The 21,164-nt window shown below is 54.1% G+C and overlaps 1 protein-coding gene across 1 annotated transcript in view; it reads right to left on the bottom strand.

Annotated features, from left to right (window-relative positions):
• PLXNA1 (plexin A1) overlaps positions 1 to 21,164 on the bottom strand; it is a 115,912-nt gene that overhangs the window by 37,750 nt on the left and 56,998 nt on the right. The window contains exons 9-12 of the mRNA XM_048315275.1: positions 13,696 to 13,810; positions 8,889 to 9,089; positions 671 to 767; positions 185 to 375 (exon numbers count right to left, since the gene is read on the bottom strand). Of these exons, the coding sequence (XP_048171232.1) occupies positions 185 to 375; positions 671 to 767; positions 8,889 to 9,089; positions 13,696 to 13,810 (604 nt within the window). The remainder of the gene's footprint in view (positions 1 to 184; positions 376 to 670; positions 768 to 8,888; positions 9,090 to 13,695; positions 13,811 to 21,164) is intronic.

A 21,164-nucleotide genomic window follows, 5' to 3' on the forward strand; every position in this document is an offset into this window, starting at 1 on the left:
GCATGGGGGTGGTAGAGAGAGGATTTTAGCCTTGGAAATGAAAGTGGTGACAAAAAACACTCAAGTACTAAACACTGAGTAGATCTGGCTGCTGTGAGCTGCCACTGGAGAGCCCCATCCACATCCCCATCCCCCATCAGAGTCCCTCGGCACGGGGCATCACCACCCGCCCGTCCCCACATACCTTGGTGATCTTGGGGTCGGTGCAGCGGCTGTTGCCGCTGCTGGCGTGCATCCAGCTGCTCTCGTAGGCCAGGCAGTGCTGGCGCAGGGAGCAGCGCCGCTCCGACACGCACCAGCCACACTCGAAGCGCGGGTCGGCCTTGAGGCACAGCCCGCAGCTCTCCCGCAGCGCCGAGCACTTGTACAGGTGGGCTGCAATGGCAGGAGCAGGGCGGGGTTAGCATGGGCTCCCCAACCCATGGGCAAAGGTTCTGGGGGAAAAAGGCACCTGCTCTTGCCCCTCCCACCAACTCCCAATGGGACAAACCCCCACAGGCAGGAGGCAGCAGCAGCCTGGACTCAACGCCAAAGGTGTCTACCAAAGCTTCTTGGAAAATGCCTCTTATTTAGAAACCCATCAAAGCACTCGTGCAAACTATGGTCAGAGCCAGGGTGGGCTGGAGGCTGAGGGGGCACTGAGCCAGGTCCTGTCCCATCCCTCACTCACCCTGGATGTTCTGGGGGTTGTCAATGACAAAGTTCCCATTCCAGACCACAGACAAGTTGACGGGCAGGTCACTGATGTCATTCCCTTCGTAGAAATACTGCAGGAGGAAACAGAAAGGAGGCAGAGCCGGTTAATTGTTGAGGCAAGATGTCCTGGTGAGGGGCATAGAAAGACATACAATCCTGTTACATGGATGTCTCCCATCAGCCCAGAGGAGAGGGATGGGGTCCTGGCTGGGACTTGCTGGCTAGGAACAAACAGGTCTGACAGCCACTCGTCAAAGTATCGGTCACAGCACATGAAACCAGTGGGCTGGACTGACAAAAAAAGATAAAGCAGCAAAACAGAGGGTTTCTAAATAGACCCAAAACCCATCAGCTCAAAGGTCTGAAGCTGCTGCTGCTGGAAGAGGAAGAAACAGATGGTGCCTCTGCAGCACAGATGTACTTCTCCCCACAAGGCTCCCAAGCCCGTCTCCATGCCCTCCCCACTCCAGGGGTGCTCAGTTGAATATTTGGGATTATGGTCATCACTGGTGAAGCTGGGGGAGGACAGGCTGGGTACATCACAGGAGTGGATTCAGTAGAGTCACCCTTGACAGCCAGTGGGGGGATGTCCCTCGCAGTCCCCTCCAGCCCCATCGCCCATAACAAAATGACATAAAGCTGTGGCCACATGGCTGTGGGTGGAACAGAGCCAAGGACCACTCCAGTGCCACAGCAACCTTCAGATCTCAGGAGAGAGCACTCCTCCTCTCCAAACCACACCCCCAGTTGCCCCACTCCCGGCTCCACACCATGCTCAGACATTGGCTACACTCCATTTCAGGACTGGCACCACCACCCTGAGCTCCCATGTAGGGCGGTGACACCAGGGAATCCTACCCCCTCAGCTTTAGGGCACCCAAAACTCAGGTCCTAGGACCTGCTGCTGTCCAGACACATCCACCTCCATTTCTCCTTCCAGCCTGGCCAGCTTCTTCTCCCCACCCAGACCCCTCACCCCTGCCTCAACACCTGAGTCCCAGCCCCAGCAGCACCATCAATATTCCCTGCAAAGCCGCTGCATGCAGACAGAGAGGTTTAATCGATACGGAGGCAGGAAGGCAGTTGGAACCATCCCTGACAGCTAATGACCTCCTTCGGCAAGAGATTCCCCGCTCCTCGCCTGAGAAAATGACAGGCGTGTCAGGAGAGATTAAATGAATGATTCATGGGTTGCTGGAGTTTGTTAGAGAGCAGTGGACGCACCAGCAGCCATTCACCGGCAGTGGCCACAGCCAGTCCCAGCACCATCTTTCACAGCCCCAGGCTGTACCAGGAAGAGGTGGCCTCAGCACCTCCTCCAGCACTGCCCCAGCTGCTGCCCCACATAGGACCCTCTGCAGTGGGTCTGTTCTACTTGACCCCCGCACGGGGTACAGGGGTGTGACCCACGAAGGAAGCCAGCCATGCCCAGAAGAACAACATTTGGGTCCTTCTCGCCTGACCATCAAAGCTGGTCCCTTCTGCGCTGAGTCTCTCGCAGCCTGGCAGCACCACCAGTCCAGCATCAAACACGGCACCAAAATGGGGCACACGCCCAGTGTGAGACCTGGCTACAGCAGCACACCCCTCGCTCAGCCCCACAGGGTGCCAATGAGAGCCAAGCCTGGTCCTCCACTACAGCTTGTGGTTAGTGATCCTTTGTCCACCCAAACGCAGGGTGGAAGACCCCAAAATGCAGCCCTCCCCAGGGAGGAAGGCTGCTGCTGGTCAGCCGTACACAGCAGCTGTCAGGCACATCCAGCTGCAAACCCAACAGCTTCAGCAGCATCTCGTCTCTGCAGGTAGAGCCCCAGCACCCCCCAGCACAGCCCCCAGACATGGCACCTCTTGTCATGTTTGCTCAGATGACCTTCACCACATCTCCACCATGCACCATCTACCACCAGAGCCTCTCAGCAGCATTCCTGTCATCAGGCTTGGGAAGATGAAGCCAGCACCTGGCTAGGAGTCCAGATCTGTTCACCTTGCCCTATCCTACTCCCACCCAAGCACATCCTCAACAGAACCACAATGAGGAGCTGGCCGGACCCTTAGCAGTGAACAGAGACCATTCCCTGGCAGCAGGAGGGAGCACATGCTGGGGAGGGTGGTGGCAGCGCCGGAGCAGAATTTAGCTGTGACGAGCCACGTGGCAGCGTAAGTGAAATTGGCATTTTCAATTTGTACTCTGACATGTCTCATTTGGGGCCCTGGCATCTCGGGAAGGCATCCAGCCTGCAGCTGTCCAAAACACTTATTTGCATCTCTCTGCCCCGGCTGCTTTTGGAAATTAGTTCTTCTGGGAGGTGGGTTGGAGGAAGAAGAATAGGGGAAGAAGGAGGGAGAATATTAACCCCTCATGCACCGGTTCCAAGACAGCAAGAGACCAATTGCACAAGAGACTGCCTCCCTCTGAGAAAGGACATGGTGCTGAGGATGCTGACTTTGCTGTGACAGAGAGCTGCAGCGGATAGCAGGGAGCAGCGGGAGCACAGGACTGTGTGAAGGGAAGTGGCAGAGCAGGAGTCGTTGCCTCAGCTGGTGTTCAAAGTGTGGGATCACCAAGGGAACATGGATATCAATGAAAAATGTGTCCTTGGCATCTGCGTGTCTGTCAGCAGCCTCTCACCTGCCCTGCAGAGACAGCAGTGGGTCTGTGTCTTGGATGCTGTTCCTGGTCCCTGAAGGATGCTGGAGCTGGAGTCAGGACTTGGCTGTGCACGGGCAGGAGCTGCAGCTGCAGGGGCTCTGGGCTTGGCTTCCCTGGACTTGGAGATCCATCAGATCCCTCTCTAATTTCCAAAGCATCTTGTATTTTCAAAGGTGTTTCCAAAAGGCCTACTCACAGCTGCTCTTGCCATAGTGTAAGCACAAAAATGGCCTCTCCACCCACAGGCACAGCCACAGCCAGGAAGGCGGCAGCATCCAAGTAAAGCAGCAACCACCTTCCTGAAGGCCCCACAACAGGCAGGGTGTGCTTACCAATCTGTCCATCCTATGGGACCCAAAAAAGAGCTCACAGACAGGTCCCATCACATTGTCTCCTCCCTGCTCGGAGCTAACATGGTGTTAAAAATCCATTAAACACTTAACTGTTAGTAACTTCCCAGTTAATCAATCTCTGTGGCTGGCAGCAGACTGGGATGAGCAGCAGGAGAGTAGGCCAGGATGGGTGTGAGTGGGGGGATGCACCTACCCAGGCAGTCCTGCTATCAGACCATCTTGCACTCTACAAAGGTGCCCAGGACCCCCAGCTGTGCCAAAGGATGATTTGGTTTGGCAGCTGCTATGAGGACAAGCTGTGGGAAAGGGAAGTTTGCTCTGGGAGCAAAAAACGACAGGCACAGCCTGAGAGCGAACTAACGGCACCCAAAGTGATGTGTTCTAATGCAGCACAGCCCACAGAAGGGGATGGGAGAAAAGATGTCATCAAGTGAGTCAGCAACCGAGATGAGAACTGCCTGGCTCCTTACCTAACCCAGCCAGCCTCCCTGTACCTCCATCAAGAGCTTACAACACGAATGTGGAGGACAGAGGATGTTTCATGCCCACCCACCTGGATACTGGTCTTCCCAGCAAGGTCTCCTTCTGCAGAGATGCAGCTCAGGCAAGAGAACTCCTCACTAAGCCTTTCTCAAGGCCCTTTACCCAAAACTTACCTCAGGCATCTTCCCAAGTAGCAACCACCAACCTCATGTTCTTCTCACATCTCCAGTTGTCACATCCACCCTGCCCCCCTGTGGGGAATGCCACCAGCCCTGCACATGACAAGGGCTGTAGCTGTCACCTGCCCTGAAAGTCCCACTTTTGATTCTAGGAAGCCCACTGCTCACCCACCCACCAGCTAGCAGCAACAGGCACTGAGAGCTACCCAGCTTCCCTTGGGATGAGAGATTCGGCACTCTGAGAAGGTGCCTGCAGGGAGCCACACGGGGGACACAGCTGCAGCTAGCAGGAAACACCCCAAATCTGTGGGCAGATTGCACTGAGATGCCCTTTGGAATGCTCCTGCAAATGCCATGCCAACTAGACAAGGCCCTAGCCCTTCTCAGCCCAGAGGAGCAGGGCAGCCCCACAGCCATCAACATCCCTTACCACAGGGCATTCTTCCCACTCTAGCCACAACCTGCCCAGCCCATCCCTGGGGAAGGCAGCAGAGGGGCTGCTCCTCTGTAAGCAAACCCACACATCCAAATTTCCTGTGCAACCCCCCTCACTCCCACATGCACCATCCCCCTGGGCTGCATTTCTGGAGGAGCGCTTGGGCTGCAGCTGTGTCCTATTTTTCTGTAGTTGATGACCTCAACTCCTTCCCCGCGCTACGGGGACGGCAGTAATGTACATCGCGTCTCGCCAGGGCTCAACTGCAATTCATCATTATTTTATCTGCTGGAATTTAATTGGATCCTATCAAACTCTCCTGATACTCCCTTTTCACTTTAAACACTGCTGCAGGAAAGATAAATGTAGGCACCGCTAGGATGGAGAGCGCGGCTTTGTTGGCGGACGGAGCTGGGGCTGTGGGCTCCAATCCTGCTTCCCTCTCCATGGCTGGTTAATTAGAGATACATATACTGGAGGTGTGCAGTGCTCAGAACAGGGCATGTATGTATGATTTATGTTGCTCTATAAATATACCCTGGGCCAAGTAAAATACCGCACAACAGCACAACTTGACGGTAACGCTCAGCCTCTCATTCTGGATCTCCTCCTTTTCTCCCCCATCACACACAAGCTTCTTCACCTGGATTCCTCTTGCCTCAAATCCAGCAGGGTGTGAGAACCTGATACCCTGGGAATATGTCAGAGCAACACCCAGGTTCTGCAGCAACAAAAAAATACCCAGAAAACTTAAATCTGACAGGTCTTACTTCACTCCCCAGCATCCACACTTGGGGCCGGGCTTCAGCATCCACACTGGGGTACCACACGTGCCCACCCTGCCAGCCCAGCTTGCTCTGCACCCACATCGCTTTGTCCCAGCAATAATGCTCACTCCAGGGTGAACATCCCAACCTGAGTCTGGCCAGAGGGCAGGAGCCTCCACAGCCACAGCAGAAACAGTGGGCAAGGTGGGCTCTCCATACCAGGGGTACTGGTGAGAAAGGAGCCAAAAGGGAGCCAGGGAGGTGACACAGCTGCTCCTCACCACGTAGGACTTTGGTTAAAAGGAAAGGGAAATAACTGAGGCATGAGGCTTAATTTAAAGTGCTGAGACAACAAGCTCATGAAAACGAGATCAGGGGTTCTTCCTATTTATACATTTAAAGGGAAAGAGCAGCTCTGGGGCTATTTCAGCCTTAAGAGGAACATTTTACAGAGAAAAAGCCAAACCCTTGACAGCGAGAAACACCTGTAGTCATTTTGCAAAGGCCAGGACTAAATCAGATCAAGTCCAAGGTTACAAGCGTTAGCGCAGATTTGGGACTGTGGCGCTTTTCAACAGCAAAACTGTTTCATTTTTGCAGAATCAGGAGGATGAGCCCTGTTGAGGGATGTCAGATGGGAAAGAACAGGCAAAGGCAGGGATATTTGGAAAATGAATCTCAGTGGCATCAACCTTATGCATTAAGACAGGTGACCATTTCTCCATCCTCTGCTGCAAAAAGCAAGCCTGGAAAAGTCTGCCTCCAGAAGATTAAAAGCAATGAATTGGCAAAAAAATAGTTTATTGGCAAAGATGTTCATTTTCTTAGTTAGGCTTGTCTTTCCTTTTTGCATCTTTACAATACATGTGGAAAACCATTAGGGTGGCTTTCTTTTTGAAGAGCAGAAGAGACCAAAGTGAGGAGGCAAAAAAGGTTCTTTTGGCTTTGTTTATGCCCTGGGATGCTGGGGAATACCAGAGCTGGTCTCCCTTGAGGTTGCCAAAGATCTATTGGGTGTTTCAAACGATGTTTATAGTCAACACTCAGACCTTAATGAATGGATTGCTGAATATTTAACCAAGATGTCCTTTCTTCAAAGTGCTAACAAGTCATTGGAGTTTGACAAGCACTAAAACAAAAGACAAAGAGTTTTAAGGGCCTTGACTTATTATCCCTTTCATTCACCAGTGATTCAGGAAAGCATCCCTAATTCCACAGAGTATTTAACCTCTTGTTTAGATCCCACTGAACTCCTGGAAACAATGTGTGCTTAAATGCCTTTTGGCATCCATCCTTCACTTGCTGGCTGGGAAGATGTCATCCTTTTCCTATATCTCTACTCACCAGTGTTCACCACACCAAAATCCTAACTCAAAGGATGAAGTGCAATGGAAGAAGCCACTGGGCCATGGCTGGGAGAGCCTGAAGCACTATCAAGCAGCCAGATGGACTGCAAAAAGGCACAAAGGAGACAAACACCACACAAGTGTGAATCTGAATCCCCCACACCATAATGCAGCCTGGCTCAATGCCCTCAAATGTTAAAGCAGGCAAGTAGACCCTGAAAGCAAAGTGGCTTCTTTCAAGTCAAAACTCTCCTTTTCTCTTTGTGAAGCCACCCTGCACCCGAAAGCCACATCTGCTGCTCCAGACTGCAGCCCCATGGAGCTGCTGCTACCTGCTCCCCATGCACCTCACAACACCTCATACATGCTCTTCTGACAATTTGTGCTGTTTTCACGGCATCCCTGACAATTTCCAGGGCAAACATCCACCACTGTCAGCCCAGGATAAAGCACTCGTTCCAGCTCTCCTATCCCTTTGGAGAAGAGCTGCAGAGGCCATGCAGCTCACGACACCAATCCTGGCAGCCACAGCATCCCTTGGGAAACACAGGGCATTCGTTCTGCTTTAAAATCTCCCTCCTTGACAAATTTAAACTCACTGAGGAGAAATGAGCCCACATCGTTCAGAGCCTCTCTGCAAGCTCCATCTCTGTTATGTAAAAGCTCCCCTCTGATGCAGGCACCTCTCCTCAACACCCCACAGGAGCCATCAGGCTGCTGCTGTCAGCACTGTGCAGCCACAGCACTTCCCTACAGGGAGCATCCTGCAGCACACATATCCCAAACTGCTTTGGAATAACCTCAACCAAACCCCACACTACAGAACTGGGCAGGAGGCAGCTGCCAGCTCCAGGCAGAGGAGACCTGGCAGGAGACTGGACTGGCTGCACAGCATCTCCCCAGGACTGCTGCCCAGGGAAGGAGGCAATGACTCAGGATGCTCCTTCTGTCCAAAGGCTCTGCAGCCCTGGGATCACTGGAGGAAGGAGGGAGCCAGTGCTCATCTTAAATGGCCTCTAAATGTCACTTCTGCCACCAAAGGGAGCAGGGATCGGCGCTGGTGTTAGGCTGCAAATGAGCTTTCACAGTATGAGAGATGAAAAACAAATTTTAAAAGGATTAAATGGGAGAGCAAAGAGAGGGGCTGGCTCCATTCAGATGAGGACAGGTCAGTGCAGAGCACAGTGGGCAGCTGAGGAGCTGGGCAACAGCAGCTCCCGGTGGGGCCATCAGCACCCAGAGTGGCTTTTGTTCATGGGCTTGGTGCACAGCAAGGAGCACAGACACAGCTCACCCAGGGCTGCAAAACCCTCTCCCACTTAGGAGATAAGGTGCCTGGAGAAGGCAGAGAAGGCAGAGATGCCTGCTGGAGAGAGCTGAGGTGACAGGGCTGCAGGGGGCAAGGACACAGAGGCAGGGAGAGATGCAGGGAGCAAGGGATGGAGGGCAGGCAGGCAGGGGAAGGAGGCAGCTGCTGGTCAGATCAGGGATGGAGTCAGGGACAGACAGAGGCTGCAGGGAAGGAGGGAAAGCGCTTGCAGGGCTGGCAAGCACAGCTGCATGTGGAGGACTCCATGTGTGCAATGGGACACAGAGGTGTTAGCTCCATCCTGCCTGTAAAGTGGGATAGATTTACGGGGAGGGGGAGGGCTCCAGCACATCTGGGCCCAGCTGGCTCCAGTCCAGGCAACTTTCTTCAGCTTTGCAAACCCAATTTCCTTGGAAGTGCTCCTAAAGCCTGGTGATTTCAACATTGATCCTATCTGGAACAACCCCAAGCAGCCTCCCAATGCACCTGGGGGAAGTGGCGGGGAGCCCGCCTCACACCCCACAATCAACAGAAACCCCTATAACCCCTATAACCTGCCTGCAAGAGAGCAAAGCTGCCCAGGCAACGAGCCAGGATGGTCCTGGGGCAGGCAGGAAGGAGCAGCCCACAGCCAGGGCCCCTGCCGAGGACAGCTCCCGGCACACTCACCGAGGTGTTCTGGCACTGGATGCTGGTGCTGTTGAAGCGCAGGGCGGTGACGCGGGTGGTGCTGCCGGGGATGTGGAAGATGCACTCGTAGTTGCGCTGGCCTGACTGCGGCTGGGGCAGGTTCTTGGCCGTCAGGGTGATGGGTTTCACCACACCCACGGGGATGTAGATCTGGGTGGAAGGCAGGATCTGAGGGCAGTCCTGCAAGGGGAACAAGAGGCAGCCGATGAGATGGGAACACTGTGCAGCCTCCCCCAGCACCCCTGTGACCCTCTCCTGGCTGGCAGGCTTAGAAATGTGCTGCAAAAACACCACCCTGAGCTCATGCTTGAGAAAATCCTCATGTGCAGCAACCCCAAACCAGCATCCTATGGCTGCTCTACCCAAAGCCCTGAAGACAGGAAAGAAGAGCACAAAGGAATCTGGTGGCAGGGCAGATGTAGAGTGTTTTCTACAGCTCAGGTTGATTTAGGTGGGAGGTGCGGAGAGGATGCATCTATGGAACCTGTAACTTGGCACTGCAACAGCAACATGTGTTTGGGCCAGCTGGTAACAACATGGACTTCAATGCCATCATTGCAGCCAGTAGGTTTCAGAGTTAATGCCCACTGGGCTGTGCATTGTCAAGCTACCTGCTCAGCCCTCCTGTTTCCCTTACAGCTTCCATCCCCCTTCCTTCACAAGTGGACAGAAAAGCATTTTCCCTCTTTGATATAGCAATGTGCTCCTGCAGTGTGGCAGAGAACCTGCTCTGCAGCAAATTTTGCTGCGGCTTCTATCTGCACCAGCTTGGAGCAGTGTCACCCCACCCAGCCCGGCTGCAGGCTGCCCAGCAGGCAGTGCCTCCAGCCAGGGGATGCTGCTGAGCCCGAGGTGGAGAGGAAAGCACCTCCCTGCCAGCCCCTGGGGAAGGAGACATTGGGAGGGCAAAACACTCCACTTTTAATAGCCGCGGGCTCCCAGCTGCTCCAGGGGAGCTGGTGACTCTTGTGTGCAAAGCACAGGGGAGCAGGAGGGAGCAAAAAAAAATGAGCTCAGGCAGCAAAACAGCTCTGCAGCCCCGGTGGGTGACACTTCGGCAACAACAGCCTGATGCAATCCCACGCTGCCTTTGCTGAGTCGGGCAGAGGTCTCACACCTACGGCAGCTACTCCTGGGAGTGTTGGCTTGAAATAATATCAGGAGGGAATAACATGTGAGCTGCTTTAAAAACAGAAATGCTGTGGACACAGCCACTCCACTGCTCTCACAAAGCTTCTGGTGGCCACAGTGCAGCTGCAGGGGCAGCTCTGGCCCCAAGGCCACCAGCAGCCATGTGTGACCAAGGCTGCCCAGCTGTCTCCTGCCACCCCGCAGCAAGCCAGGCCGGACCTTGCAAAGTGCCAGGCTTTATCTCAGCCGCTATGATTAATTAACTTTCAAACAATGCAGAGAAAAGAAAAAGAAATTGTTTCATTTAGCAAATATTGACAGAAAAACCCAACTAGTTTTACTCCTTGGGTTTTCTGTTCTTAACAAGTCTGTATTCCCCAAAAGCACAGTTTTCAAGGGAAGAAACTATTTATCTCCAAAACATACTAAACAAAATAAAAGCAGAGAGAAACAGTAGTGTTAGCCCCAACCTGGAGATGGCAACAGGGCTGGGGCAGTCTGGGGATCCTTGGCACTGCTCTGCCACCTCCCTGCTCCATATCACAGCTACCACTCTGCACAGGGGGGCTTCAGTTCCCCCCCTTCCACAATCAGCCTGACTCACAGTGGGGAGACACCTCATGCCTGCTACCATTTCCATGGAGTGTCCCCACGACTGCACAGTGGTTGTTCCCCACCATTTCCCAGCTTGGAAGTGCTGTCAGAGGAAGCAGCCCCCACCTGCTTGATCCCCTCCACATTGCAGGGAGACCCCAGAGGTGGCACAAGCCTTCCCCACGGGGCACATACACACTTGGCAAGTATTAACTCCTGGCTCACTCTCCAACACTTCCATCTCCTCTTTTTTTGGTAATTACTGCCACAGTGCAGCTGGGGTGGTGGGTTAGTCCATGCCCCCCGGGCTGGGCTCACCATGGCTGCCTGCAGGCTGGTGCCCAGGGAGCACAGCAGGCATGTGTGTCCCTCTCCCCACACAGGCAGGAGGGCTCATTCTGCCGATTCGCGGTTTGAGCCGAATCCCCCCATGATGTCACACACTCCACATCTGCCAGCAGAAGTGTCTCATCCAGCAAAAATGTCAGCCTGTGCCCAAACAGGAAGCACCTGGTGCTGGTGGGCGCCCAGGGTGCCCGGAGGGGTGGGGGTACAAGGACGACTCATTTCCCCTCTGAGCAAGTCCAACCGCTGACACAACTGGCTCCAGCATTGCCCAGCTCTTCCATCCCTTGGGAACACTCTGCACAGCCCACAGAGCTCTGTGTCCTGCCAAAAATAGCCCCTCCCAGCAGAGTCCCAGGCCTCAGGAGGAGGCAGCTATGAAGGCATGGGATGAGCAGAAAAGCAAGACCCCAACTCACAAAAATTCCCAAATATCACACAAGTTGGATTTTCTCCATTAAAACCATTTTTCCAGCTGGATGAGAACATGACATGGGTGTCCGGGTTTGTCTGGAGAGGTAAGAGCTTTAGAATCACACTGCAAATTCTGCCACTGGAGTTTCTCTGGCAGCTCCCAGCTCCAGCTGCAAGGCTGTGCATCAGCAGAGATAGGATGAAGGCAGTCTGGGACGGGGCCCGACTCCAGCTTTGATGTTCCTTCACAAAGTCCCCAGCCATTCCCACTGATGGGGAATGAAGAACAAAGACGAACCTGCTTAATCTAAACCAACACACTTCATCCCCCCAGTCCAGGGGCCTTTCACCCTCCACAGCAGCTCTGCATCAGCAGGGGCTGTCATAGAAGAGCAGCCTTCTGGGATGGGATGCTCCAATGTCCATCACTGACCACCCTCTGGTCACCACTGCACATCGTGAGTGGAAAAAATGAACAGCAGCCTGGGCTGCTTCATCACCTCTTCCCCAGCCCTGCACCCCCCAGCAAAGCCACAGAGGAGGCCAATCTCCAGAGCCTGGGCTTTAAAGCTTCCACAACAGCGGACAGGGACATCCTTCCTGCTGTCACCATTTCCAGGCACATTTATGTGAGTAGTGGCTCCTACCCACGCCCCATTCCAGCCCTGCCACCCCCAGAAAACCAGACAAACATTCCTGGCATGCCCAGGACAGAGTGCCATGGGTCACTCTGTTTTCCTACAAAACAACCACTTTCCCACCCAGGAAATCGTGGCAAAACACCCGTGGGAAGGAGCAGAGACAGAGTTACCCTCTGTCCCTGCATTTCCTGACCGGTGCCCATGACACTCCAGCCAACACAGACAGACCAAATCCTGCTTAAAATAACCCTCCTGCAGAGAGGATGGGGCTGGATGTCTACCATTAACTTGCCCAGTGGTGCTATGGGATTGGCACCAAGCCCCCCCACCCACCACACCACCCTGCTGGGGACCAGGATGGCCAAGGATGGGGACAGGATGTCTCATCCCAGCCTGGTCACACAGCCCACAGCAGCAGCTGGTCTGAGGGTGCCTCACCATCCCTGCTGGGAACTGCTGAGGCCACACTAATGTGCAAACAGGCTGAGCCAGGCAATCCAAACCTCAAACCAGGCGCTGGTCCATTTCCCAGTGTGGCCAAAAGGTCTGCTGGGGGACACCCTGTTCACACTGGGGAGTGACACAAGTTCCTGAGCAGTCGGTCCGTGGGAGAGCTGCACTAGGGCAACACCGCTGTGGGGTACAGCCAGATGCTTTGGGGTTGGCCTGGCAGGGAGGGGGGCAGATGCCATGGCCTTACTGAGGGGAATGGGCAGACGAGAGCTGCTGGGCTCCAGTGGTGTGGACACCACATGTTGCATTTGCAGCAGCAACACCAGGGCTGGCTGGAAGCATGACCTCAGGAGCAGGCTGCTGGGATGCCTGAGACAGGCAGATCACTCACTGGATTTCTTCACAGGCTAGGAGAAAACAGCTTTTTCCAACTTTCTTGGGTTAGCAAATTCCCCTGGAGGTGGCAGGACCCTTCCCTGGGCCCATATACAGGCAATGGGAAACCCGGATAAGTTCAACTGGAGCCTCCTTTTAGAACAGGAACAGAGGAGAAACTTTCCTTCCTGTAACTCTCCCTTCAGGATCCAAATCAGCATTTACTGTAGAGCCAGCAGTGGCTTGCCAGATCTCCAGACCCAACCCACACAGCCAGCAATGCCACCACAGGCTGGGGACAGCAGGACATCCTGCAAACACCCTGCCAGTTTCAGGCAGGTTTCCCCAGTGGGTGGCACGGATGCTGCACAGGATGAGCCCCCACAAGAGAACATGTTCCTTAGTAAAGCAGTTGAGATGAAGAAGGCGTGAGGTGCAGCAAAACAGTTTGTATTACAGATTTCAACCTTCCCCTCTCTGAAAACAAGTTGTTCTGAAATGACAGTTCAAGCTTGCTCCCTTCACAAACATCAAAGGAAAATGCTTTAGCATCTCTGCCTTTGTTTTTCCTTTCATTCAGCCTTAAGTGCTCCGGGCTTCACCTGACTTCCCAAGCTGCCCCTCCGAAGCCACACAGCCTCTCTCCACCAGCACACGGTCCCGTCAGGACTTCCCTTTCCTCCCTCACTGCTTCTCAGGCAGTCCCAGCATCCCAGGAGAGGCAGTGAGAATGGTTTCTGAAGCAGTTTGCCTTCTTCTAAACCCTTCCCCAGAGGGCAGGGGGCCATGACAGGACCCAAACAGGTAAGGGGAGCAGTCGCACATTGTCTTACCTCAGAGAGCTTGACACGTCCCTCCAGGAAAGAGCAGTCGGCAGCGTTGTGGGTGCAGATGTGGCGGTACTTGCACCAGTGGCAGGGGAAGGAGCCGTTCACACAGGACAGGCAGCTGCAGAAGGAGAGAAGTGGGCAGCATCAGGGCAGCACCGAGGCAGAGCCCACAGGGACATTTCTTGGGATGCTTCAGCAGGACAGCATCTGTAGGTGATCCTGTACCTCGGGGTGGAAAGGATCCCTTAGCCACGAGGCACGGGCCATGCGCTGGGAGGGAGATGCCTGCACAACCCGAACCCCCAGGCTTTGCCCACAGCAGGGTGGGGGATATGGCCTTTTAGGCACTGCAGGATTTGTGTCCCAGCCGAAGAGGCCACGCTCCCTCCTCCTCTTGGCAGACTGACCCTGCCTGCCCCACTCCAGCAGGGGCAGAGCTCCAGACTTCGGGAGCTTTATTTGGGTTCACTGAAAGGCGATTTTAGCAAGAGGCAGCACATCAAGGGCTCTGCACCGCAGGGGAACAGGGGAGAAAGGGCCAGATTAATGCATGCTCATTGAGAAGAAAATTATAACTGGCGAAAGGTTGGGTCAGATTAACATTTTGGGACTGTAGCGCCTTTCAGCCGCTCACAATAGGTTGTGTGTGACCCCCTCCCTCAGCCCCCTCAGCCCCAGCCCTCCACAGCCGTGCGTGCGTTGTGTCTGTGGCTTCCACCCCCCCCCTCAGCCCCAGACGCTTCCATCTCCCTCCCCAGCCTCCTCTCGGAGCTCTTTGTGCACAGGGATCACTCCTGCTCCCCTCTCCCCATCTCTTCTGGGAGTATGCTGAGGACCCAGGGATGCCAGGAGCTCCCATGCTCTGCTTTCCATTCCTCTTACCAAAGAAACCAGCCCCAGGGACCTGATGACACTCCCCAGAGCAGGAGGGGACACACAGAGTCCCACAGCCATTCACAGGAGTGGCACCTCGACAGCCTGTCCCCTTGCTAACCCCCTCGCAGGCATCCCTGTTTGCAGACACAGGGCATCCCACAGCTGGAGGGAGGCCTTTGGGGGTTTCACCTCTGTGAGGAGGGAAGGGGCTGAGCCCCCCTGCCACGCTGCCTGGGGGCAAAATAGCAGACAGGTCCTGCATTTAGTGCACGAGCCTTCACAGGGCGGGTCTGCACCAGGCGTGTCTGTGCAGCCCAAGCTGTTCTCCCAAGGAGGAGATGGGAGAGCTGCTGAGGCATAAGCTAAAAGGCAGTAAAAATAATCAGCCTGGCTTAAAGATAAAAAAAAAAAAGAAAAAAGAAAAAAGAAAAAAGAAAAAAGAAAAAAGAAAAAAGCAGCAACACTAGTTTTCTTCCTAGAAGGCTCATACCTGCTCCTCACTGATCCGAGCATCAAAAGGATCAGGCCCAAAGCAATTATATTTAAACAAAGACAGGCTCTTTCCCTGAACACAGCCCTGATAGGAGGCAGGCAGCCCTGCCCAGCCCAATCCTGCTCCTAATCACAGCTACCTCTCTGCCTCTACCCGTGGGAAATGACAGGAAAACACAGCATGGCCCTGTGAGGCAGCAGAAAGACAATCTTCCTGGAGAAGAGATCCTTGGTGGCAGAGCCTGGCATGCTAAATCCCTCGCCCTCCAGCAGAATTATCACTTTGGAGGTGTGGGAGCCACAGGGTAAGGGCAGCCCAGGGTGCAAAGACACACCCAAGGCTTTGCAGGCTCAGGGCTCCTGGCCTGCCCGGGGGTTTCACACACCATTACAGATACAGCAAGAGCTTCCCAAATCCATGCGCACACACTAAGGAAATATTTAATTAAGCTGCTTGCAAAGGGGGCTGGAAGTCATTTCCATGTTTCGCTCACATTTTCACTTCCAAATGAACAGCCCTTTTAGCTTTACCCACAAATATGCTAATTGAGATGCTCCTTATGCAAATATATGCAGTTTTATTTCAGCTGCAGAGATTCAACTTAAAAGCAGAGCCACAGCCTCCTATCTCTGGTTGCTTTGATGGAGGGAGGTACAGAGGGTAGGGGGACTAGAGAACACAAACAAAGCCAAAGGACAGCTCCTGCCCTCCTGCTAAGGGTTCAAGCAAGAACCAGTGGACAGATAAATCCACGATATGGAGGGGCAGGACAGGGAACATACAGATTAATCCTCATGGGAGTAGAGTAGCCCCAGAGAGGTCATTAAGACAGAAGCACAAGCAGCCACAAGCCACATGCTGGGGCACAACCAGCAAGCTGGGGCACAAGCTCCCATGAATTGCCCCCACCATCCTCCAGAGAAGAAATTTTCCAGTCACCAGGTCCTTCAGGGTCTGCAAAAAGACTCCCCAGTCCCCTTTCCACCACCTCACAAGGCCTCTCAAAGCAGCTGGGTGAAGCTCCCAATTCAGCCCTGCCCTGGGCACCCCAGCCTGACAACTGCAGTTCCACTTTGCAGTTCTTCAGGGTCAAAGCCAAATCTTGGCTATTTCTAGACCCTCCTCACCTGAGGGTCTCCTTTGCCATTTAATTACTGCAGGTCCCAGCTGGTTTCCTGGTCTCCACTTGCCAAAGGATCTCAGGTTATCCTCCATGTGCACCCTGACGTGGTTTCCCCTCCCTACTTTAGCTCTCCCAGTTGCTTCTAACTTAACTGAACCACTCCTAAAGCCCCATCCTCGGAGATGGTTTCCACCCTCTCCCTTCTGCCAAGGTTCTCCTTCTGCCATAAGGACATCAAATGCCCCTGTGAGAGTCACCACACACACCTTGCTCTGCAGCATCTCTGCTGTGTTTAGAGCCTGCCCGGGTCAAAGTGGTGAGTAAGTCAGCACTCGGGTGCCAGTAACGTGGTGAAACCCTGCTCACAGCCTGCCTCAGTGCTGCTGGCCTCAGCATGGCTGTTTGACCACCACAGCGCCCTGCAAGGCTGCCCAAAGCCCAGGACAGGAGCTGAGGCAGGGATCCCCGGCTGCTGGTCAGGCTGGGCAGCGTGGCTGGGGCTGTGTCCCAGAGTGTCCGTATCCCGGTGGGTCCGTGTGCCACTGCTGTCTGTTCCTGGCACAGGAGCAGGCTGCTCGGCAGCATGATGCCATCTGTGCCGTCTCTCTCCTTCCCACGGTCAGGCACTCTTCCCTCATCACTTCTTGCCTAAGAGGCTTTCATCACTCCTGATAATTAGAGGGAGGCTCTCCTTCATGTGTTGAAGTGTTCCCCCTCCCCAAAGCATGCCAGGAGAGCAAGAAGCCCAGTGAGGCAGAAAACCGATGGTGGGGGTGCAGCACTGATAGGGACCCACAGCTTGTTCCCCATCTGCCTCCTCCCCAGCCCTGCCAGGTGCTGGTGGAGATGAAGCCCAGGCGAGGCAGGGGAAGGGAGCCAGACCCACCGGCAGTGCCGTCCTTGCCTCCTGATGACCTCGTGAGAGAGGCGTGGCACCAGCCTCAGAGCAGCATTTCAGGGTCACTCTGTGCCAAGTGCCCCATTCCAAAACAAGTCCAGGCTCACTGCTGGCCTGAAACCTCCCCCAGCCAGAGGAGGCATCCTTGCAGGCAACAAAGCAGCTCTGCCCAAGTTTGAGTGCTCCAGGGTCAAAGCCAGAGCCTCCCCACAGCCCCCACGCTTGCCCACATCTCACCCCACCAGCTGGGCCAAAAACTCCCAGCACTGCTCCCCTCCACTTCCATAAATGATCCCAGACTTGATAAGGCCATCCTAGGGAAACACCTGACAGGACTGTAGAGAAGCAGAGGCAGAGACAGGGCAGAAGGACAGTAAAGACACCTTGCCAGGGTGGGTGCAGGGCCAAAAGCATCACTGCAGGATGAGCCCAGATCCAGGGGCAGCTTCAGGGACTGACTCCTCCCTGGGTGTGCAGGCACCTCCAGTGACCATGGAGAGGTCACAGCTGTCTCCACACATGACCCAAAGCAATGCTGTAGCTGATGTAGCGTGGAGAGCCAGCAGTGCTGGATTCAGGCTCCTCACTCACTCTCCTTCCTGCACTCCCAGCCCCAGGCATGCCACGTGCCCAAAGGAGCACAAAGCTCTTCATCACACCGAACAGCGAGGGCAGAAAACAAAAACAGCATCCACAGGAGTGAGATAAGCCTGAGCAGCAAACGTGAGTGGGACAGGAGGTGCGAGCACGGCACACACACAACAGACACTGAGGCTATTTCTACGGCGCAGCACGTCACTGGAGAAAGGAAGGACATGGAGTGAAGGGCAGGGAGAAGGGACAGGGGGAAGTTGAACGGCACCAAGAGCAGAGCAGGGGAGGTCCATTAAGAAGGGAAATTATAAACACAGTGTTGATGAAAAAAGCATCTGTGCAGGCACAGCACAGCCGTCTGTGAGCCCCCCGACTGCTCCTCAGATCTCCTCTTGGCAGGAGGATGCATCCTTAGTGAATACTCAGCTCCAGCACAGCCTGCATCTGGAGCAGCAGCTGTCAGGGTTGAGGGGCTGAACTGCAGTGCTTTGGGCTTTATATCCATCTCTCTACCCTAGGGAGAAGGGAAGATCCTGAAGAGCAGTGGAACCAGACGGTCCGTGTCCCCCAGCCCCTACATGGACCTACAGGCAGCTTCCCCACTGGTGCCCCGGAAAGGTGTGGGGTGGGAGTCAGCTCCCACCTCCCTCCATCCCTGCCCATCTCAATCCATTTCTGCCCTTCCTTTTGCACCAACCCAATGCTTTTCCATCTCTGCTGGGTTTCGCCAAGGTCCTTACTCACAGGGTGGTCCAGAGCATCCACCATCATGCTGGAGGATGCAGAATCATGCCCTGGGTTTTAAAATAATTCTCTTGAAACACCCTCAGCTGCCTTCCCTTACTGAAACGTAAGACCAGGCTGTACCAGCCCTCCTCATTCACAACATACATGACATAAACCAGGTTATCCTGAGCTGTCTCTGGGACCATCCTACAGGATTTTCCACCTGCCCCCGCCCAGGAACACACAGGGATCTGTTACCACCACACAGCTCAGCCATGCAAACTCAGATACACTCACTCAACTGCTTGCAGCCATCTGTCCATGCCTTTGAAAAGAAAGCATCTGTAAGCATCTGGAAATGAGCAGCACTGGGCCAACAGAGAAGCAGCCATGCCATGTGCAGGCAGACAGAATGGCTGCAGAGAGGAGCCAAGGCACAAGGGCTGGCATTGTCCCACGGGTGCCAACGGGTGCCTCAGTCACCAGAACAGCCTAGCCCTGCCTTACCGGCACAACCCCACTGCTCCCAGCCCTTGGGACATGCATTAAAATCCCATTTACTTAATGGAGGCTTACAGGGAAAGCCTGACCTGTGGGATGGAGACACAGCAGAGTCACATCTCTCCAGCCTGGAGGAGTTAGAGCCATTTGGCATGTCTGCCTTTGCTCTAGCCTCAGAGAAATTCAGCACCCTGCAGCTGACAGGACATGGGTGTCACAACTGTCACGACAGTGAGGCACGACCACAAGGCTGGTGGCATCATGACCACCTCCCACACTCGAGACAGGTTTCCAGGATGCTCAGATCCCCTCTTGGAATCAGACTTGCTGACATGATTTTCCCCCTTTCCCTGTGCCACCACCTGGATTTTTGCTTCCACACTGCAGTGGCAGGACATGCTGGTGATGCGCTGGGCACGCTGGTGCTTGAAAAAACAGCAGCTCTGCAAAACCTGCCCACAGAATTGAAAGAAGCACCAAAAGCTCTCATCTTCTTCCCCATCCCACTCCACTTGCCAGCTCCCTTCCCACAGCCACACACTCCAAAATGCCAAGCCACAACATGATTTATGAAACAGAGTTTCCAGAGGAGAAATCCAGCGAGGAAACATGGAAAAAGCAGGAAGAAATGAATACATCTTAGTATTCCCTGGAATTGCTCACTAGCTTTCCGTGAGGATTCCCTACTCACCCACCTCACCGGCAAGCTCTGCCAGAGGCAGGCAGGGAGCCTGGTATTACATCTTTATCTTAAAAGGGGACTCATTTCCCCACAAATGCTTTGAAGAAGGCGTTTAACTCTGACAAAGACGACCTCAACATCTGCCCGTGCACGCGCTGGACTCGGGCTGATTCATTACACGATCAAAGGTGCCGAGCAGCCTTTAAATGCCTGCACTTGATCGGTGTCCCATTGGAATCCCTCGAGGGAATCCACCCAGTCCCTGCCACGGGGTTTTCATCTCATCCTCCACTGCAGGAACCAGAGCCTGTCCCCAGGAGCTGCAGAGAAGCCTGTGGGCAGCCCTGCTCCCCTGCTGTGGGCTGGCAGAGACCCTCAGCCACCCACATCCCTCTTTGCAAGGGCCTCATTTCCCCACACTGAACTCTTGGTTTCCACTCCCCTGTTCAGTGCATCTCCCACAGCTCAGCCAGAAGCATCCCCTGCCTCATGCGCAAGCCTTTACAAGCAGGATGCCCAAAAGATGCCACTGCCTGGAAACACCTGCCTGAGCCCCACAGGAGCCCTGAGTACACAAAGCTGGGACCTCCAGAAGCTGCCCAGGTGACTCCTGGAAAGGAATGAAGCCCCAGAGGGAACGAAAATTCCAAACCAGGGCTCTCAGGGACCCTGCACAAAGTACCCCAGGAGCCACTGATGCTGGTCTGTGATGGGGACAGTTCCATCACACAGGCATAAAGCCCTGCATTAACAGATGGGACAGCTCTGAAGCTCTACCTGGAAGACATCCCCTCAGCCCAGAACATCACAGCCAAACATACAGGCAGCAAAACCCCCTCTGTACCCTCCTCTCCTGTAGAAGTGATCAGAAGCATCTTCCCTTCTGCAAATCCCTCCCTTGACCAGGCACTTGAAAATGCATGGGAAGAAGACTTGCCAAGGTGGTGGGAAATAAGAGAGCCGGGATGCTCATGCAGCAGCAGGACCAGCCCCACAGCCCGCATTTTGCTGATGCCTTTCCAGATGTCTGCCGAAAACAAGAAATCAGATTCTCCCTGGTGCACACGGTGGAGCTGCATTGGCTTCCCTTGGAGCTACCCCAGCTGACATCAGCAAAGAGCTGCCTCACAAGCCTCCCATCTCTCCACAACCATCTGAAAAATCTCACCCAAACACTTTGTCCTCAGCTGAGAAATGATTCAACACGCAGAACTCTGCCTTCCAACCTCAGCAAAGCCGCCCAAATATAAAAAGAAAACATAACGCACAGTGATCAGAGATCTCCACAGGAAAAACATTAGCCTCGTGGAAAAGCATATTGTTCCTAATACAGAATTTATCAGGCTGATGTATAGATTTTCCTCCACAAAATATGAAACCTGGATCTGAAAGGCTATTAACTCCAGAGAGATCCATTAAAGACGCCTGTCTGCAAATGGTATTTAAAAGTATTGCATCATCCCAGGAGGTATTGTCATGCTCTTTGGCTACGATTCGACTGCAGGTCACATAGTTAAAACTAACTCCAAACCCTAAAACTCTTAACGTAAAAAAAAAATAATAATGTTCACCAGCTTAG

The sequence above is a fragment of the Corvus hawaiiensis genome, chromosome 11 (assembly GCF_020740725.1).
Source record: "Corvus hawaiiensis isolate bCorHaw1 chromosome 11, bCorHaw1.pri.cur, whole genome shotgun sequence".
Classification (NCBI taxonomy): Eukaryota; Metazoa; Chordata; class Aves; order Passeriformes; family Corvidae; genus Corvus; species Corvus hawaiiensis.